Source organism: Anomaloglossus baeobatrachus, chromosome 6 (assembly GCF_048569485.1).
Source record: "Anomaloglossus baeobatrachus isolate aAnoBae1 chromosome 6, aAnoBae1.hap1, whole genome shotgun sequence".
In the NCBI taxonomy this organism is placed as follows: domain Eukaryota; kingdom Metazoa; phylum Chordata; class Amphibia; order Anura; family Aromobatidae; genus Anomaloglossus; species Anomaloglossus baeobatrachus.
In genome coordinates this window covers 233,200,602-233,221,435 of record NC_134358.1, presented here as the reverse complement: position 1 = coordinate 233,221,435, position 20,834 = coordinate 233,200,602, and the positions used below count along the sequence as shown (strand labels likewise).

The window sequence follows — 20,834 nt, the reverse complement described above, 5'->3', positions numbered from 1 at the left end:
TTGCCTGAGAATTCCAGGCCCGGGGCCAGCACCTGGATACTTTTGAAACCGCGCGAATCTGGACTTTTACAGTCCGGGTCCACCCATCACTATTAATAGCAAATTTATACGTTTCGTGAACTTACCATATAAGTGCACTGTTCATTTTCTGTAGAAGCAAATGTAAGTTCAGACATGGTATAAAACCAGCTTACCTGCTAGGTATTTGATGGTATCAAGTTTATTGGATTCTAACATAGTCTTTAGTCCTGCTACTTCTGTGTCAATCTTCCTTTTGGTTTGCGTCAGTGCTCTGTCTTGCTGGGAATGCTGAAATTAAACCATGTCGAGTTAAATGTCAATTTAACCATGCCAATTATTACTGTAAGGCAAGTTTTTAAAGTCAGACAGGCTGTACTGAATAGTAAAGCCAGTTTACAGGCATCATAAAAGCATTAGCTTCTGACCATGGTATCAGTCCTATACTGCCCTAGGTAATACATCATAAATATAAATTATTGCCATGTCTGGAATATTAGGACTATTGCTGAAATCTTGATATATTAATACAGAAATGTAGTTTTCAAAAAAGACATTTGTCCGTGAGCAACATTTAAAGTTCTACTTTCTGACTCATCAGGAATAAGCTGCATGGCTTTTACCGTAATTGCTGCACAACCCAAGAGAACGGCCAGTGGTACAGGTGGGAGTGGAAAGCTGAAAATGACAGAGGAAAGAACGATCACTGTCTGTTACTTTCCCATGTACGGCTTCCAGTGATGTAAGGTAGAACATGCAGCAACTGTTTTTAATGTTCATCACCCCCTTTTTTTGCACAATGTTTTTACACATTTAAAGGGAACCTGTCACCATTTTTTTGACCTATAAGCTGCGGCCACCACCACCAGCATTCTAACATGCTGTATGTAAGAGCCCAGGCCGGGGGTATAACATAAAAATACTTACCTAACGGTCGCGCTGTGGGTCTAATGGGCATCTCCGTTGTCCAGTGCCTGCGCTCCCCCTTTTGGCCCTCTTCGTCCTCTTTCTGAAGCCTGTGTGCATGACGCGGCTACGTCATGCACACTCACCGGTCCTGCGCAGGCGCACTACAATACTTTCATCTGCTCTGCTCAGGGCAGATCAAAGTGCGCCTGCTCAGGACCTGAATGCCGGCGAGTGTGGATGACATCGGACCCGTCATGCACCACGGCTAGAGAAAAGGAAGCACAAAGATGGCCGAAAGACGCGGCGCTGGCACTGGAGAACGGAGATGCCCATAAGGCCAACCGCACGACCGTTAGGTATTATAAAGTGTTTTTTTTAGGTTATACCCCCGGCCTGGGCTCTTATATACAGCATGTTAGAATGCTGTATATAAGAGCCTGGTGGTGGTGGCCGCAGCTTATAGGCCAAAAAAGTGGTGACAGGTTCACTTTAAAGTGTTTTTTTTGTTAATAGTAATCAGTCACCAGGTTTTTGACACCTAATCTGAGAGCAGCATAATGTGGAGACACCGATTACAGCCATATGACACTTAGGCTATGTGCGCACGTTGTGTAATTGCATGCAGTTACGCTGCGATCTGCACTGCAGCGTAACTGCATGCGTCCTGCGTCCCCTGCACAATCTATGGAGATTGTGCAGGAGACGTGCGCACATGGCGTATTAGAGCGCAGCGCTACGGCTGCTGCCCGAAGCGTGCGTTCTAAGAAGTGACGTCACTTCTTTCGTGCGCTCTGCATGAAGTCCCTGCTCTGTCTATGGGAGGGGCTAGGAGGGGCTACATGCAGAGCGCATGAAATCGGCATTTGTTTCTGCAGCGATTTGAAGCGCACGTGTGCTGTTCAAATCGCTGCAGACATTTCTGCAGGGCCAGTACGCAACATGCACACATAGCCTTACTGCGCTGTTTGCTGTAGTTTTGATAAAATTACTTTTTCATCAGCAGGAATTATGACTAGAGGATGAGTAAACCTGCTGCCATGTAGTCCTCCCTATTCATAAGCTCTGTATAACTCCACCCACACCACTGATTGGCAGCTTTCTTTTCTACAGTATAGGCAGAAAGCTGCCAATCAGTGGTGTGGGCAGGGTTATACAGAGCTCTGCATTCAGATAACTGCTAGATCTGCAGCAGATAAACACTGATATCAAAATGACAGCAAGTAACCCAGTAAGTGATGCATACCTGGAATCAGGGTCTCTGTCTCTACATTATGCTGCTCTTAGATGGGATAAGAAAATCCTAGTTACAGAATCCCTTTAAGGATCTATGTTCACACATTGCGCTTTTGCTGCAGCAAAACCCGCTCTCTTTTGCTATGTTTTTGGTGTCATTTGACTACAGTACATGTTTAAATAAAGGTAGCTTCATTCACCATAAAAGCAGCACTTTCTCATTGATTTCAATGGTGAAAAAAGAAGCAAAAATGCTGAAAGAATTGACGTGCTGCTTCTATCAAAAATAAAGGAGTTTCCATTTGTCAGGAAAAAAAAAAAAAGAATGTGTGTGTGCGCATGAGATTACTGATATCTCATTGCTGGCACTGTAATAAGCTTTTTATATGGGTTTATTTGCATAAAACCAATGAAAAAAACCATGGAAAAAAACCACACCAAAAACGCAACGTGTAAACATAGTCTAAAGGGTGCTTTACACGCTGCGACATCACTAACGATATATCGTCGGGGTCACATCGTTATTGACGCACATCCGGCGCCGTTAGCGACATCGCAGCGCGTGACACCAAGGAGCGACGATCAACGATCGCAAAAACCTCAAAAATCGTTGATCGTTGACACGTCGCTCCTTTCCTTAATATCGTTGCTGCTGCAGGTACAATGTTGTTCGTCGTTCCTGCGGCACCACACATCGCTACGTGTGACACCGCAGGAACGACAAACATCTCCCACCGAAAAAGAAGGAAGGAAGTGGGCGGGATCTTCCGCCCGCTCATCTCCGTTTCTATTGGACGGCTGCCGTGTGACGTCGCTGTGACGTCGCACGAACTGCCCCCTTAGAAAGGAGGCGGTTCACCGGCCAGAGCGACATCGCAGGCGCAGGGAAGGTAAGTCTGTGTGATGGGTGTAAGCGATGTTGTGCGCCACGGGCAGCGATTTGCCCGTGTCGCACAACCGACGGGGGCGGGTAAGCTCGCTAGCGATATCGCAGCGTGTAAAGTACCCTTAAGGCTGTGTGCACACATTGCGTTTCTATCACAATTTTTTTTATCTGTTTTTGAGTGCAGATTTGTCACAAAACTGCAAACAAATCCTTATGCCAGCAAAGTCAATGACAATCCTGAAGATTTGGTGCAGAAAATATTTTTTGCACCCACTTCCTTTAATTTGAAAAACATTGGTAAAAATGGATTGAAAAATGCAGCAAAAACTCACATTTTTGCTGTTGTGTTTTTCCTGCCAAGAGATGCAGAAATGGCACAGAAATTTCTGTAACCAAATACTCAAGTGTGCACATAGCATAAAGATCGAGTAAATAAAAAGTCTACTCATACTCTGCACATTAATTAGGATATTTATAGTCTATGACTCAAATATTTGTTGGCCTTGAACTGCTGAAATTTGTGTTTTTAGTTCTGATGAATGTTTTACGATACGTGATTGTGTACATATATTGATGAGCCGTAACATTTAACCTTCACATGTTGTGTATATGATGAGATTTTACATCATTGTTTGTAGCCAAAACCAGGAATGGGTGAAAAATACAGTGACTAGTTTCTATTATAAGTTTCCTCTGATTGTTCCACTCCTGGTTTTGGCTTACAAAAATCTGAGCAGAAAAACACATAAAATACTCAACGTGTGCACATGGCCTTAAGGACGCAGATTATTTTTGTATTTTCATTTTTCAGCCCCTTTTTCAAATAGCCCCATAAATGACAGACGAGTGAAGGAGTGGAACGAGTTGTACTTTTGAATAACACTATTCATTTAACCTTATAGAAAATAGCAAAAAAATAAAAAATACTCCAAGTGTGGCAAAACCTGACACCGGCCAGTACATGCATTACAGTCTGTACATGAACAGTGTTTAACAAACCTCAAAATTCTGCCTAATATTAGTAATTGTATATAATTTAACAAAAATACCATATTTTTCAAGTATATTGTACTAAAGAGGGATTACAGGTGGAGCAAGCATCAAGGGTCCTATAATTGGATTAGTATGGCAAAACTATTTCACCCTGCACTGTGATAAGCAAAAGTATACACATAGGTCCCAATGCATCAGTGTTTATACCAGAATACTTGCGTAAAAAAAAAAATAAAAATAAAAAAAAATAAAAATCGAACATATTTTGGCTCAAAATAAATAAAAATCAGTATACAGCAAAACGTCCAAACTGAGTGTATATGTATATAATATATATATATATATATATATATATATATATATATATACACACATACATATATATATATACATATATATATATACATATATATATATATATATATTATATACATACACACACACACACACACATATATATATACACATACATATATATACACATTATATATACACACACACACACACACACACACACACACACACACACACACACACACACACACACACACACACACTGACCAAGCACAATATAAAATGCAACAATTTTGCTCCCATTTATTGAAATCTAGTGCAAACATTTCAGCACCAGATTTTCACCTCCTGGCAGAAAACTGCACCGTAATGGCATCAAAACCGTTTTTGTGCATTTTCTTTGCCAAGAGATGCAGATTTGGTGCTGACATTTCTACAGCATATTTCTGCATCCAATCTCCACCACCTGGTAAAAAAAATTTGCATCACTACCGCATCAAAATCGCATGGTGTTTTGATGTGTTTTTTTTTTTGCCAAAAGGTGTAGTTTGGGTGCAGGAATATGGTGTAGGAATTTCAGCACCAAATCTGCATCTATTGGCAAACCCCCCCGCGGTTTTTTGCATCAGGAGATGCAGGTCACTCAGTTCACGGAGGTCATCTGAGGTCAGGTTACATGCAGTCACAAGTGGAGGACCATGAGAACCTCCAACTATGGCTGCAAATAACCTAAGTGACGTCACCGCTCATCGCTAAGGCTTAGTTTCTGCCTGAAGTCCTGAACGGGCGGCCATGTTCTATGCCCACTTGCTGAGCCTTCACAAATGTAGCAGAGCTGGAATCATCGTGGGACCTCTTGTGGATTACATCGGACATGGGTCTTTTGGGATTAATAAAGGGGTGAAAAAGAGGGTGAGTTTTTTTGCATTTTATTTCAAATAAAGGATTTTTGTTTAGCTATTTGTGTATATTTTTTTCACTTACAGATTAATAATGGGTGGCTGTCTCAAAGATGCCTCCCATTACGAATCTAGATTTTAGTGGGAGCTGTGGGCTCTCATTAACCCCTTATTTTCCCGATTGCTACCGCACCAGGGTAATTGGGATGAGCTGGGAAAAGTGCTGGGATTGTCCCTAGCCTGAGATTACCAGCCCCAGATGTCAGTTTTATCATGGCTGGTTATCAAAATTATATGGGAGACTGCACACCGGTTTTTAAAATGATTTAAATAATAAGAATAAAAAAAAAAAAAAAGCCGCATGCAGTCCCTCAACTTTTAATACACAGCCTAGATAAGCACATGACTAAGGGCTGTAGACTCTAGCCGTATACTTTATCTGTGCTGAGTATCATAATACGTGGGGACAAACGCCAATTTTTTTTTATTTTTACACCAAATAAAAACACACAGCGTCTCTGCTTGCAAGCAGTCAGACACGCTGTCACACAGGGTGTGGGAAGCAGTGCATATGCATGAAGGATAATGAGTGGCCCAAAAAGTAGTATTACAGCCTCGCCGAGACTGGTAAGTATAAAAGTGCTTGCTCCAATCGTCCTATCTTTTCTACCACCACTTTTAAGCGCCTGATTCGGGTCCCCATAGACTTATATGGGGGACCAGCATCCGGCCAGACATTCAAAATCAATTCCGGCATGAACCGTTATTTATTTATTTTTTTTTTAAAACGCTATTGCACCTGCAGATCCCGGGTATCTGCAAGTCTGCACATCACTATTAAAGATCAATATTGAAAAATGCAAGTTTTCTGGAATGAATCACAGATGTGATATTTTGGAAGAAAAACACTCCTAGTTTAGACAATTGTTTTGCATAGGGTTGGACAGTCAGGGAGTCACATGTAAATCCATTGTCAGATTGTGGATATCCTAGATATATATTGAACCGTTATACGAAGGACTAGATATAAGTATTTTACTGAAACCTCTGAAAATCCTAATGCTGGAATTGATTTTAGAAGGCCAATTAACCTGCAGAGCTTGTATCTGGTGTTATTAGATTAGAAAAAAGGTTATTTTATTTCAAGAATTGAGCTCCAAAACTTCCTATGCAAACCCCCCCTCCCTTAAGCTTCAGATGCGGGAAGGCACCTAAGTGTACTTGAGAGAACTGAAGCAATTGCTTAAAGAAAATGGGCCACACTTCCAGTAAAAATTACCTCCAAAAAGGTAGTGATAGGAAATATAAAATTTGAGTTGAAAATGTGGAATGCAGTTTAACACAGGGGAATGTAAGTATCATATATCAATTTATTATCGTGCTGCCTCAGGCCGCAACCTCATGTGATAATATTAAACCGGATAAGCATGTTTTGAATCTGCCACGTTCCAAGGTGCGGCAATAATTATCCTCATTGTACAATACATGAAATTATATTTTATGATTCATTGTGCTGATCCTTGGTTTGACATACATTTAAGAGTTATGTTTAGAAGTCTGTCCTTACTGTGCTTCTTGTAAGCACATATTCAATATGACTTTTTAAGGTGCATTTACAGTATGTCACAAAGTGAGTACACCCCTCACATTTGTGTAAATATTTTATTATATCTTTTCATGGGACAACACTGAAGATATGACACTTCGATACAATGTAAAGTAGTCAGTGTACGGCTTGTATAACAGTGTAAGGCTATGTGCGCACGTTGCGTACTGGCCCTGCAGAAATTTCTGCAGCGATTTAAAGAGCACACGTGCGCTTCAAATCGCTGCAGAAACAGTCCGTAATGAAGAATAAGAAAAGCCGATTCCATGCGCTCTGCATGTAGCCCCTCCCATAGACAGGGCGGTGGATGCAGGCAAAGCGCAGGAAAGAAGTGACATGTCACTTCTTAGAATGCGCGCTTCGGGCAGAAGCCGAAGCGCTGCGCTCTAATACGCCACGTGCGCACGGCTCCTGCACAATCTCCAGAGATTGTGCTGGGGATGCAGGACGCATGCAGTTACGCTGCGTTGCAGATCGCAGCGTAACCGCATGCAATTACGCAACATGCGCACATAGCCTAAATGTGGTGCCCTCTAAATAACTTAACACACAGCCATTAATGTCTAAACCGCTGGCAACAAAAGGGAGTACACCGCTAAGTGAAAACAGCAAATTGTGTCCATTTTCCCTCCCCAGTGTCATCTGATTCATTAGTGTTACTAGGTCTCAGGTGTGAATGGGTAACAATTAAAGAGGTGGTCCACTACAAAGCATAGTGGCCACATTGATGTAAAACTGCGATAGAAGGAGTTTTCTAAATACCTTCTGTTGCCAATTCAGCCTGTGAGCGGCGCTATCACTGTCCGCTCAGTCCCCATCATGTGACCCGGGCTGGAGTGACCTCTGATGACCAGTGATATCATATCAAGTTCCAGAATTGGAAGTTGACCCGGCATCACTGAGGCAGGACCCAGTCTCCATGAGTAATTGGGCTGTGGGCAGAGTTTTGTCGCACATCACAGCCCAGCAGTGCTCTGTTAATGAAAGTAGCGAAATAAAGAGTGCGCACAATGCTGGGCTGTGACATGCAATGAAACGACGCTATTTAGAGGACACCAAATTTACACTGTTATACAAGCCGTACACTGACTACTTTACATTGTATAAAAGTGTCATATCTTCAGTGTTGTCCCATGAAATAGGAGGGGTGTACTCACTTTTGTGATATACTGTACACGAGCCTACACTTGGTATGTTTGTAAAAGTCACTCTTTCTCGATCAGCTCATGCAAACACACCAAATGCTCATTTATCAGGTTATTGGATCATTTATGAAAGCAAAAATAAGATATCACCAGGAGATATGCTGGAGATAGCACGACGTCATATGGTTATGTTCCCATTGGTATTCGTCGGCCTACGTAAACGGACAAGTAAACAAGCACCGACTGACTTGCATACAGTCAGTGTTCGCTCACTTGCCGAGATCAGGATTTTATGAACCTTGTTAGTCCATTCATTTCTCCATTATAAAGTCCACGTCACCAGACAGCCGATGTTACCAACATGACTTGCAGCAGTAAAAGTCTATAGCAATCCAAATACTAATAATATTGCAATACAAACCAATCAAAACATATATTTCTCAAACTGGTATCAATAAAACCGTATTCTGAATAGTTTTCTTGTTTTTCATTATACTGTATGGTAAATTCAAAAGGTGTCATTTACAAGCACAGCTCATGAAAAATCAAGATCATATGCGTTAATCTGGATGGATAAATACAAATGTTATGGCTCTTGGAAGGGAAAGTAAAAAATGCAAACATAAAAAGGAAAATTGGCTGGGGAGGTAAGGGGTTAAATTCACTATAAAACAATATTGCAACATCTGCTATTTTGAGCCCAAACTAATGCAACTTGTACAAAGAGGTGGTTGTTTTTCTTATTCTTTCAGTCGTTTCATCAGAAAGCCCAGAAAAGAATGTTTTATAATTTCGTGGACAATTCATGAGACATGTGTTGGTTAAAATGGACAGCCCTGGCTGAATTTAGCACAACAGTTTCAGCAAAGTTTTATTACATACACTGCTCAAAAAAAATTACCGGAACACTTAAAGCACACCAATCACCAGGATTTGCTATACTGGCACTATCAGGCTGATTCTATACATACCTGTAGTAGTCAGCTAGGATGTATAGGTTTTGAAACACAAGCAAGTAGAGTTTGTAAAATGAGCAGCTTGTTGAGTGATAGCAGCTGATTGTTGGGGTGGGTATTCATAGTTATCCCCGCCCCCTGTTATTTATGCAAATCCTATTATAGAATCGATTTACTTTGTGACTAGAAGGACCTGTGCTTATGTCACACCCATGTGACCAGAAGGGGCAGGGCCTCAGCCAACATAGCTGATACCAGGAAACAACATGTTTCTGTTGGCTGAGGCACCGCCCCTTCTCGTCACATGTGTATGACATCAGCACAGGTGCTTGTAGTCAAAGTAAATCGATTCTATAATAGAATTAGCATAAATAACAGGCGGAGGGGATAACTATGAATACCCACCCCAGCTATCAGCTGCTGCTGTCACTCAACAAGCTGCTGATTTTACAAACGTTACTTGCTTGTGTTTCAAAACCTATACAACCTAGCTGACAACTAAAGGTATGTATAGAATCAGCCTGATAGTGCCAGTATAGCACTGACTTTAGGTTATATAGGAAAATCCTGGTGATTGGTGCGCTTTAATTCACAAGTCAGAACTTGGACAAAAGATTCAAGTTGTAAATCTTTACTGACATAATTTGTGAGATTCATTGAAAATAAAATTATGTATCAATGGTCAATTGAAACTGAAGTCAGCTGCCATTTGAAGGCTGGATTGCAACTCCGGAGCTCATAGCAAACAAATTAGTAAATCACAGGTGAATCCAATGTTATTACAGCAAGTCATAATGTAACTCAGTAGTGTGTATGGCCTCCACATGCCTGTATGCACTCCCGACAATATTTGGACATGATCCTAATGAGACGGGGGTCGGTCTATGCCTCTACTTGATGCAGTCAGATGCATTAATCCATATTGTCCTTGATGTTCTCAATTGAATTTAGTTGTGGGAATGTGAAGGACAGTCAGTGGCATTAATAATGCAGTCTTCATCTAGGAACTGCTTACACACTTCAGTCATATGAGGCAGAGCACTACCTCCACTAGGATAAACCCACGATCCAAGTGCACAAGCAAAATATTTGATAATAGCTTTGAGGATTTCATCCCAGTTCCTGCCAGCAGTCACAGTACTATTGGCTATTACCTGGAAGTGCCTCCATAAACCATCACAGACTCAACCACCTAATGAGTTATGCTTGATGATGTTCAGCACAATGTTTCCAGACTCTTTCACGCTTGTCACTTGTGTTCAGTGTGCACCTGCTCTCATCTATGAGCAAAACAGGATGTCAATGGTGGACCTGCCAATTGTGGTGCTCTCTGGTGAATGCCAATCTAGCTGCCCAATGCGGGGCTGTGAGCACAGCTCACACTACATGGTGATGGGACTTCATGGAAAGAATTTCTAACAGCTTGGTCAGAAATATGAACTATAGTAAAGGCTAAGTGCAAGAAGTAACGGGAAAAGCACTGCCAAATTTTAGCAGTTATCAATCCTCCTATTGGCCTGATGCTCTACTACTGCCCTGTTGAGCTCTCCTTGTGTAATAGTCAATGTCCAGGTATCTGCTCCATGCTCTTGAGATTGTAATGAAAGACACCGTAAACCATCTTGTGAAGCCATGTCTGGATGTGCCATTCCAACGGAGCGGGACTAGCTGTGCAATCTGAATGGGCTGCAGGCACTAAATCCTGCTAATAGTAGCAACAAAGAACCCAGCACCACTTAAGAGGAATCAGTAAGTAGGGATAATCATCTGTGGCCACCACGTTTGGGTCCATGCCTTGCAGTTGACTCTACAGTGCATCTGTTGACATTTTTATTTGCACCACAGCAGGTGACACTGAGTCACAATCGCTTAGGTTTCGTAGATGAACAGATTGCTCTTCTTAAAGTTTAGTTTATTTAGGGTTATACTGTGAGACTTAAAGATGTTGTTCACTACTGTAACATTCATGGCCTATCCTTAGGCTAGGTCATCCATGTCTGATTGGCTCCGACACCCCACACCCCTGCTGATCAGCTGATCTCAGTGTCGGTGGTGGCAGCAGTCGGCGAGAAACACTCAGTTCTAGAGCTGCTACAAGTACTGCACATTTGCCTCCTATTCAAATCAATAGGAGGTGAATGTGCAGTACCTGGCTGCGGACGATATCAGAAAGCAGGGTTGCTCCGGAACTGAGCATTTCTGGCGCTTGCACCGAGAATAATTGATCAGCAATTTGCTGGGTGTTGGACCCCGGCGAATCAGACATTGATGATCTATCTTAAGAGGACTCTCTTTAATGTGGTCCCTTAATTTTTGATGAGTGAATATAGTCCACTATACCAGTATATGCTATTGCTCAGTATGAAGAAATGACACCCTTACCATTTCTACTATTTCTGTACGATGTTCCACAAGTTTCCGTTCATTGTCAGCATACTAAGTGGAAAAAATGGAACATGCATGAATAAGTGCTTTAAAAAATAACATAAAAGAGCAAGTCATAAAAATAGTGCCTTGGCTGTCTTCTCTATAGATAAATGATTAATTTTAGTTTGACATTTTGTCATTAAATAAAAGATGAACCCTTACCAGGTGCTGTTGATTCAGCCACTTTAGCAATAACAACGATGTTGTGAGTGAAGAGAAATGAATAGTTCCAATCCGGGGCAGATTTAGGCTAGATTCACATGCAGCGTTTTTTTTCTGCAGCAAAACCCATTTTCTTGACAGTAAAAACTCTGTTTTGCAAGCAAGGCCTTTTTTGTAATTTTTTTTTTTTGTAATTGGGGTACAGTTTACAAGTTTAATAAAATTTGTGTCAGTCACCAAAACGCAGCCAAAAACACTAAAACCTGTTTGCTGCATTGTTTTCCACAGTTTTTCTCTGGGTGAAAAAATACTGAAAGAATTGACATGGTGTGGATTCCAAAAACGTTTCAGTTCTCTAATTCAGTCAGGAAATAAACAAGTACGTGCATGAGATTTCTGAAATCCCATAGCTTTTGCTGGTACTGTAAAATGCAGATTCTAATTTGCATAACAAAAACCCTGAAAAACAATGCATGTGAACACAGAGGTACAGATGTGATTATTATGATTTCTTCCAGGGTTTATCAGGTGGTCCTGAGAAAGTGGTCACCAGAGATTATTTACCAGCTAAGGCTTGCAAACACCATAACAAAATTATATTGGTAGTAGTGTGTGGCACTGCTATTTATACTTGGCATTACTGTACAGTATTTAAGGGAACCTGTCAATAGATTTGGGGCTATAAGCTGCGGCCACCACCAGTGAGCTCTTATATACAGCATTCTAGAATACTGTATATAAGAGCCGCTGTGTAGAATGTAAAAATCACTTTATAATACTTACCTAAATAGTCGTTCGCTGCGGTGGAGTTGGGCCATATGGGCATCTCCGTTCTCTGGTGCTGGTGCTTTCTCTTTCGGCCATTTTTCTCATCCTTCTGAAGCCGGGGTGCATGACGCGTTCTAAGTCATCCACACTCGCCAGAATGAAGGTCCTGCGCAAGCGCACTTTCATCTGCCCTAAGTAGGACAGATCAAAGTATTGTAGTTCGCCTGCGCGGGACAGGCGAGTGTGTATGACGTAGGATGCGTCATGCACACAAGCTTCAGAAGGAGGACAAAGATGGGCGAAAGAGGAAGCGCCGGTATCAGAGAACGGAGACGCCCATATGGCCCAACTCCACCGCAGCGACTGTTTAGGTAAGTATTATAAAGCGATTTTCACGTTCTACACAGCAGCCTGGGCTCTTATATACAGCATGTTAGAATGCTGTATATAAGAGCCCAGTGGTGGTGGCCGCAGCTTATAGGCCCCAAATCTGGTGACCGGTTCCCTTTAATATTTATGCAACTGTGTGGAAGCATTATTTTGACACATTTGCCGTGTTTTTCCAAAAATAAGCCGTATCAGGGATTTTCAGAGCAAAGCTTAAATATAATCCCTCCCCCCGAAAATAAGCCCTAGTCGTGGATCAATAATGAAGTGTCCGTGCAGCTAAAAAGGTTACAGATGCTGCAGAACACTTCATTATAGCCAGCGGCACCCCGCAATTACACTGACCCGACGCTGAGCGGCAGGACCTGTAGCTATAGCACACATCAGATCACACACACACAAATTTCGGATCATACGCAAACATCAAATCACACGAACATAGGATCGCATACATACTCACCACATCCAGCGACACAGATCTCTTCTCGCCGGCAGAATTCTGAGAGGCAGTGCGGTGGAGCGCAACGAACAGGACCTACGGCGGGACACGTGACTTGCTCTCATCATTCTCTGCGGCCGGAAGCGCTGGATGTGATGTGCGCGCACGCGATCGGCTGTGTGTGCCTGCGATCGGCTGTGTGTGCCTGCGATCGGCTGTGTGTGCCTGCGATCGGCTGTGTGTGCCTGTATGTCAGCTAGCAGCAGTGGAGGACGGCGTGCAGCACAGACCGGAGATCACAGGGAGGACCTGGGAGCCATGCAGACGTCCAGGTCTGGTGAGTATGAGTCTCCTGAGAACTGGGAAGCGGTTGGGGTGGGGTGTTTGCTTTTTTGGGGGGGGTAAACTTACCCCCCAACCGTTTTCCTCCAAGAATAAGACCTCCTCCAAAAATAAGCCTTAGTGGTTTTTTGGGGGGCAAAAAAAATATAAGACAGTGTCTTATTTTTGGAAAAACACGGTAGGTATGTATTGGTTATTTGTTCACTGTATGACAGCACACTATAAAAAGTGGGCGCCAAATCAGAAAATCACAGGAGAACACAAGATAAACCATATGAAGTCTATGGTCATATTCCTCCAGCTAAGATGTAAGGTCGGTCTCAGACCTATGGCATTGGTTATCCCACTCAGTACAACAGTTATCTTGCATCCAGTGCCTTTTTCCATACTAAATATTTACTAGCATTCAAAGTAGTGTTCAGATTTATAAAACCTGATAGTAACCTGGGCGGCACGGCGGCTCAGTGGTTAGCACTGCAGTCTTGCAGCGCTGGGGTTCTGGGTTCAAATCCCACCAAGTACACCATCTGCAAGGAGCTTGTATGTTCTCCCAGTGTTTGCGTGGGTTTCCTCCGAGTACTCCGGTTTCCTCCCACACTCCAAAGACATAAAGATAGGGAATTTAGATTGTGAGCCCCAATGGGGACAGTGTTCCTGATGTATGTTAGCGCTATATAAAAATAAAGATTTTATTTATTTTAACCTAATAAAAATCTTTTCATGAGAATCGCTTCCGTTACAACCTAGAGCTTCCCAATAATAAAGCAGGGAGTGGTTTTATTAGCTTTTAAGGTATGACATATAAAGAGTAAATATTTTACTGAAATACTCATGCACAATTGAATCCTGGATTTAAAGAAAATGCTCATTCCAGATTCAAGGATTTTGAAAATAACGAGACAGACAAAAATATACAGTGATGTGATAAAGTTTTTGCCCTCTTCCTGATTTCTTTTTCTTTTCCATGTTTGTCACACTCAAATCTTTCAGATCACTAAACAAGTATAACACAAGTAAACACAAAAATGCAGTATATAAATGAAGGTCTTTATTAAGTGAAAAAGAAATTCAAACCAACAGAGCCCTGTGTAAAAACGTGATTGCCCCCTAAACCTAATAACTGGTTTGGCCATCCTTACCATCAAAAACTGCAATCAAGTGTTTGCGATCACTGGCAATGAGTCTTACAACTCTTGAGGAATTTTGGCCCACTCATCTTTGCAGAATTGTTTTAACGCAGCCACATTAAGGGTTTCCGAGCATGAACCGTCTTTTTAAGATTATGCCACAGTATCTTAATCGGATAAAGGTCAGGACTTTGACTAGGTCACTCCAAAGTCTTAATATTGTTTTTCTTCAGCCAGTCCGAGGTGGACTTGCTGGTGTGGTTTGCATCATTGTCCTACTGCATAACCCAAGTGCGCTTCAGCAGAATTCATAGTTCCATTTCCTACAGCAAGTCTTCCAGGTCCTGAAGCAGCAAAGCAACCCTAGACCATCACACTACCACCACCATATTTTACTGCTAATATGATGCTCATTTTCAGAAATGCTGTGTTGCACAGCATGTAATGGAACATACATGGAAAATTCAACTTTTGTTGCGTCAGTCCAGAGTATTCTCCCAAAAGTCTTGAGGATCATCAAGACGTTTTCTGGCAAAACTGAGACGAGCCTTTATGCTCTATTTGCTCAGCAGTGGTTTTCGTCTGTGAACTCTGCCATGCAGGCTATTTTTTCCCAGTCTCTTTCTTATGATGCAGTCAAGAACACTGACCTCAACTGAGGCAAGTGAGGCCTGCAGTTCTTTGGATATTGTTGTGGGGTCTTTTGTGATTCTTTGATGATGGGAATGGGAATCTCTTTCACACAGGGCCCTGTAAGTTTGGATTTCTTTTTACCTTACTAATAAAAAGCTTAATTTATAGACTGCATTTTGTGTTTAATTGTCTCATCTTTGTATAATATTTAAATTTGTTTAGAGATCTGAAACATTTAAGTGTGACAAACATGCAAAAGAAAAAGAAACACGGAAGGGGGCAAACACTTTCACACCACTGTGTATATGTGCATAAACTGTATATAGAAGTCAGGTAATACTTACCATTTCTTTTACTCTGCTTTTCTCCAAATTAAAGTCTAGTTTGTTATTTGCGCGGACTTTGGTAATTTCATCCTTAAAGATAAGCAAAAAAAAAAAAAAAGATTCGAGAAGCAGTATACCTTATATGAGCATATAAAAAAATAATATTTATATAAATATACAATATAAAAAAAAATAGTCGCACTCTGTAATAGCACAGTAATACACTACCTAATAAATAAATTGGAGGTAGTTAGAATATTAAAATGCATTATAATATTAGCCCAGCGCCACTTCACGGCACCCTCCTTTGCTGGGTCATTCTCTACACTGAATCTTTTTTTGGGCTTCTTAAAAACCTACACAAGATCAGCAGGTGACGACAAGAGGCTAATGAACATGGCGGGGGTTGGAGTGTAGAGCCAGTCAGACAGGGCATCCCTCCACATTAAATATAAGGAAAAAAGAATGAAACCAGGGATTCCCAGCCTGTCTCCCATGCCGGTACTTGCCTGACTTCAAATGGACTGGTAGCACCTCCCAATCTGTATAGGTGCGTATCTGTTCATGATGCAATATATAAAAAAAAAATAGAAAAAAAACAGTCTCACTCTGCAACACAGTAATACACTACCTAATAAATTGGAGATATTTAGAATATTAAAATGTGTTATAATATTAGCCCAGCACCACTTCACGGCACTCTCCTTTGCTGGGTCCTACTCTACACTGCATCTTTTTTTGGGCTTCTTGAAAACCTCCAATTTATTTATTAGGTAGTGTATTACTGTGTTATTGCAGAGTTGACTGTTTTTTCTATTTTTTATATATTGCATCATGAACAGATATGCACCTATTCACATTGGGAGATGCTGCCAGTCCAGTTTGAAGTCAGGGAAGTACCGGCATGGAAGACTGGCTGGGAGTCCCTGGTTTCATTATTCTTTTTCCATAATATATTTTTATATATACCGTATTTTTCGCACCTGATTATAAGACGCACCCCCAAATTTGGTAAAGGAAAAGAGATTTTTTTTTTTAATGTTAAATGGGGTCCATCTTATAATGCCAGTGTCCATCTAACAAATCATATAGGGTATATGTCCCTCATAGCCCCCCATCCTAAAATTAGCCCCCTTAATCTGGATATGGCCCACTTGTGCTGGCACACGTCCCCCATTGCTGGCACACATCCCCTATTTATGGCACATGTCCCCCTGTGCTTGGACACGTCCCCTATTGCTGGCAGCCTGGCACAAGTCTCCTATTGCTGGCACACGTCTCCTATAGCTGGCACACGTCCCCTACAGCTGGCACAGGTCTCCTATGGATGGCACGCGTCCCCCTGTGCTGCCCATGACCCACTATGGATGGCACACGTCCCCCTGTGCTGCCTATGGCCCCCTATGGATTGCACAAGTTCCCCTGTGCTGCCTATGGCCCCCTATGGATTGCACACGTCCCCCTGTGCTGCCTATGGCCCCCTATGGATTGCACACGTCCCCCTGTGCTGCCTATGGCCCCCTATGGATTGCACACGTTCCCCTGTGCTGCCTATGGCCCCCTATGGATTGCACACGTTCCCCTGTGCTGCCTATGGCCCCCTATGGATTGCACATGTCCCCCTGTGCTGCCCATGGCCCCTATAGATCGCACATGTTCCCCTGTGCTGCCTATGGCCCCTTATGGATTGCATATGTCCCCCTGTGCTGCCCATGGCCCCTATAGATCGCACAAGTCCCCCTGTATTAGATATCGCCCCCATGCTGCTGCCCATAGTAAAATAAAACACTCTTTCCTTACCTTCTCAGCGCGGTTCTCCCTCGTGTCTCCCTCTGTGCTTCTGCTCCTCCACTTCATGGCTCTCGGTGTCGGTCATGTGATTGGCACAGCAGAGTGATATCATCTCTGCGTGCCTGATCACAGTGGAAGCAGGGACACCGGGGAGAAACACTGGTGGGGGTAAGTAAAGCTTTTTTATTTTAGGATTAGCAGCAGCATGGGGGCCATATCTAACACAGAGGGGGCATGTGCCATCACAGGGGGGCGCAGGCACATATAATATGCGCTGCTGCCCCAGCACCACGGTGATGGACAGCGGCTGTGCTTTTAAGGACCAGCTTGAGACTTGAGATATAGATTATATCTATATATATAATTGCCTTATTCTGTCTGTCTGTCTGTCTGTCTGTCATGCTTCAAAATTGTGTCCTTCCGGTGACATTGTGTCCTTACGGTGACACAAAGCTGATTGGCCGCTGGGCTCGCCATGGCCCCGCCCCCCCACACGGATTGGCCTCTCGCCCCGGCTCTCTGCAGGCCCCGCCCCCCTCACGCAATGCACGCTCGCTCTGGCCCAACTGACACGGAGCTCCGATTCCCAGGTGAGTACACACACATCACACTCACTCTCACACACACCTCACACACACCTCACACATCACAACATCCTGGGATATCGCTTGCTTCTACACCGGCTCCGTCAGGATCCCAGCAGCGCCAGACATAACCTTGCGATGCTGGGATCTTGACGGAGGCCGTGAAAGCTGGTAACCATTATACACATCGGGTAACTAAGGTCCCTTAGTTACCCGATGTGTATCATAGTTACCAGTGTACACCGGCTCCCACTCACTCTCACACACACCTCACACACACATCACATCGCATCCACACATCAAGGTCCTGCAGCGGCGGAAAATACAGACACATAACAGCACACACACACACATACACACATCAGATCACACTCACCCTCACACACACATCACATCGCATCCACATACTCACAACATTCTGGGATATTGCTTGCTTCTCGGCCTCGATACTGTGCTGTGAGCTTCCAGGACCTGACGGAGGATCACATGGCCAGAAGCATGTGATATCTCCGGATGTTGTGAGTATCAGCGCGTATGTGCGATTTCGTCAGTGTCTGTGTGTGTGAGTGTATGCGATCGGGTGTGTGTGAGTGTATGCGATCGGGTGTCTGTGAGTGTATGCGATCGGTTGTGTGTGTGAGTGTATGCGATCGGGTGTGTGTGAGTGTATGCGATCGGGTGTGTGTGAGTGTATGCGATCGGGTGTGTGTGAGTGTATGCGATCGGGTGTGGGTGAGTGTATGCGATCGGTTGTGTGTGTGAGTGTATGCGATCGGGTGTGGGTGAGTGTCGGCAGAGGAGCACGGCGTGCTGGAGGAGGCTGGGAGCAGAGAGGCTGATCTTGGCGAAGGCTGGGAGGGGGAGGCTGATGCTGGGGGAGACTGGGAGGGGAAGGCTAATGCTGAAGGAGGCTGGGAGGAGAGAGGCTGATCCTGGGGAAGGCTGGGAAGGGGAGGCTGATGCTGAGGGAGGCTGGAAGGAGAGAGGCTGAGGCTGGGAGGAGAGAGGCTGATGCTGGGGAAGGCTGGAAGGAGAGAGGCTGAGGCTGGGAGGAGAGAGGCTGATGCTGGGGAAGGCTGATGCTGAGGGAGGCTGGGAGGGGAAAGCTGATGCTGGGGAAGGCTGGGAGGACGGAGGCTGGGAGGAGAGAGAGGCTGATCCTGGGGAAGGCTGGGAGAGGGAGGCTGATGCTGGGGGAGGCTGGAAGGAGAGAGGGTGATGCTGGGAGAGGCTGGAAGGAGAGAGGCTGATGCTGGGGGAGGCTGATGCTGGGGAAGGCTGGGAGGACGGAGGCTGGGAGGAGAGAGGCTGATCCTGGGGAAGGCTGGGAGAGGGAGGCTGATGCTGAAGGAGGCTGGAAGGAGAGAGGCTGATGCTGGGGGAGGCTAGAAGGAGAGAGGCTGATGCTGGGGGAGGCTAGAAGGAGAGAGGCTGATGCTGCGGGCAGAGAGGCTGATGCTGCGGGCAGAGAGGCTGATGCTGGTGCAGCATGGGGAATGGAGCACGATGGGGGGTGCGCAGCATGGGGGATGGAGCACGATGGGGAGTGCGCAGCATGGGGGATGGAGCACGTTTGGGAGTGCGCAGCATGGCGGATGGACCACGTTTGGGAGTGCGCAGCATGGAGGATGGAGCACGTTTGGCAGTGCGCAGCATGGCGGATGGACCACGTTTGGGAGTGAGCAGCATGGCGGATGGAGCACGTTTGGGAGTGCGCAGCATAGCGGATGGAGCACGTTTGGCAGTGCGCAGCATGGCGGATGGAGCACGTTTGGGAGTGCGCAGCATGGCGGATGGACCACGTTTGGGAGTGCGCAGCATAGCGGATGGACCACGTTTGGGAGTGCGCAGCATGGCGGATGGACCACGTTTGGGAGTGCGCAGCATGGCGGATGGACCACGTTTGGGAGTGCGCAGCATGGCGGATGGAGCACGTTTGGGAGTGCGCAGCATGACGGATGGAGCACGTTTGGGAATGCGCAGCATGCCGGATGGTGCACGATGGGGAGTGCGCAGTATGGCGGATGGAGCACGTTTAGGAGTGCGCAGTATGGCGGATGGAGCACGTTTGGGAGTGCGCAGCATGGCGGATGGAGCACGTTTGGGAGTGTGCAGCATGACGGATGGACCACGTTTGGGAGTGCGCAGCATGGCGGATGGAGCACGTTTGGGAGTGCGCAGCATGGCGGATGGAGCACGTTTGGGAGTGCGCAGCATGGCGGGTGGAGCACGTTTGGGAGTGCGCAGCATGGCGGATGGAGCATGATGGGGGGTGCGCAGCATGGCGGATGGAGCACGTTTGGGAGTGCGCAGCATGGCAGATGGAGCACGTTTGGGAGTGTGCAGCATGGCGGATAGAGCACGATGGGGAGTGCGCAGCATGGCGGATGGAGCACGTTTGGGAGTGCGCAGCATGGGGGATGCAGCACGATGGGGAGTGCGCAGTATGGCGGATGGAGCACGTTTGGGAATGCGCAGCATGGCGGATGGACCATGTTTGGGAGTGCGCAGCATGGCGGATGCAGCATGTTTGGGAATGCGCAGCATGGGGGATGCAGCACGATGGGGAGTGCGCTGCATGGGGGATGGAGCACGATGGGGGGGTGCGCAGCATGGGGGATGGAGCACGTTTGGGAGTGCGCAGCATGGCGGATAGAGCACGATGGGGAGTGCGCAGCATGGCGGATGGAGCACGTTTGGGAGTGCGCAGCATGGGGGATGCAGCACGATGGGGAGTGCGCAGTATGGCGGATGGAGCACGTTTGGGAGTGCGCAGCATGGCGGATGGACCACGTTTGGGAGGGCGCAGCATGGCGGATGGAGCACGTTTGGGAGTGCGCAGCATGGGGGATGCAGCACGATGGGGGGTGCGCAGCATGGGGGATGGAGCACGATGGAAGGTGCACACC

General features: G+C 45.0%; 1 protein-coding gene across 5 annotated transcripts in view; it reads right to left on the bottom strand.

Moving 5' to 3' along the window:
- Nucleotides 1-20,834, bottom strand: part of MCUR1 (mitochondrial calcium uniporter regulator 1) — a 40,936-nt gene that overhangs the window by 7,607 nt on the left and 12,495 nt on the right. For 3 of the 5 annotated variants that reach the window (XM_075316445.1, XM_075316444.1, XM_075316447.1), the window contains 3 exons: nt 15,569-15,640; nt 11,322-11,375; nt 195-309 (listed from right to left, as the gene is read on the bottom strand). In XM_075316445.1, coding sequence (XP_075172560.1) covers nt 195-309; nt 11,322-11,375; nt 15,569-15,640 — 241 coding nt within the window. The remainder of the gene's footprint in view (nt 1-194; nt 310-11,321; nt 11,376-15,568; nt 15,641-20,834) is intronic. The other 2 variants (XM_075316448.1, XM_075316446.1) reach the window with 1 other exon arrangement.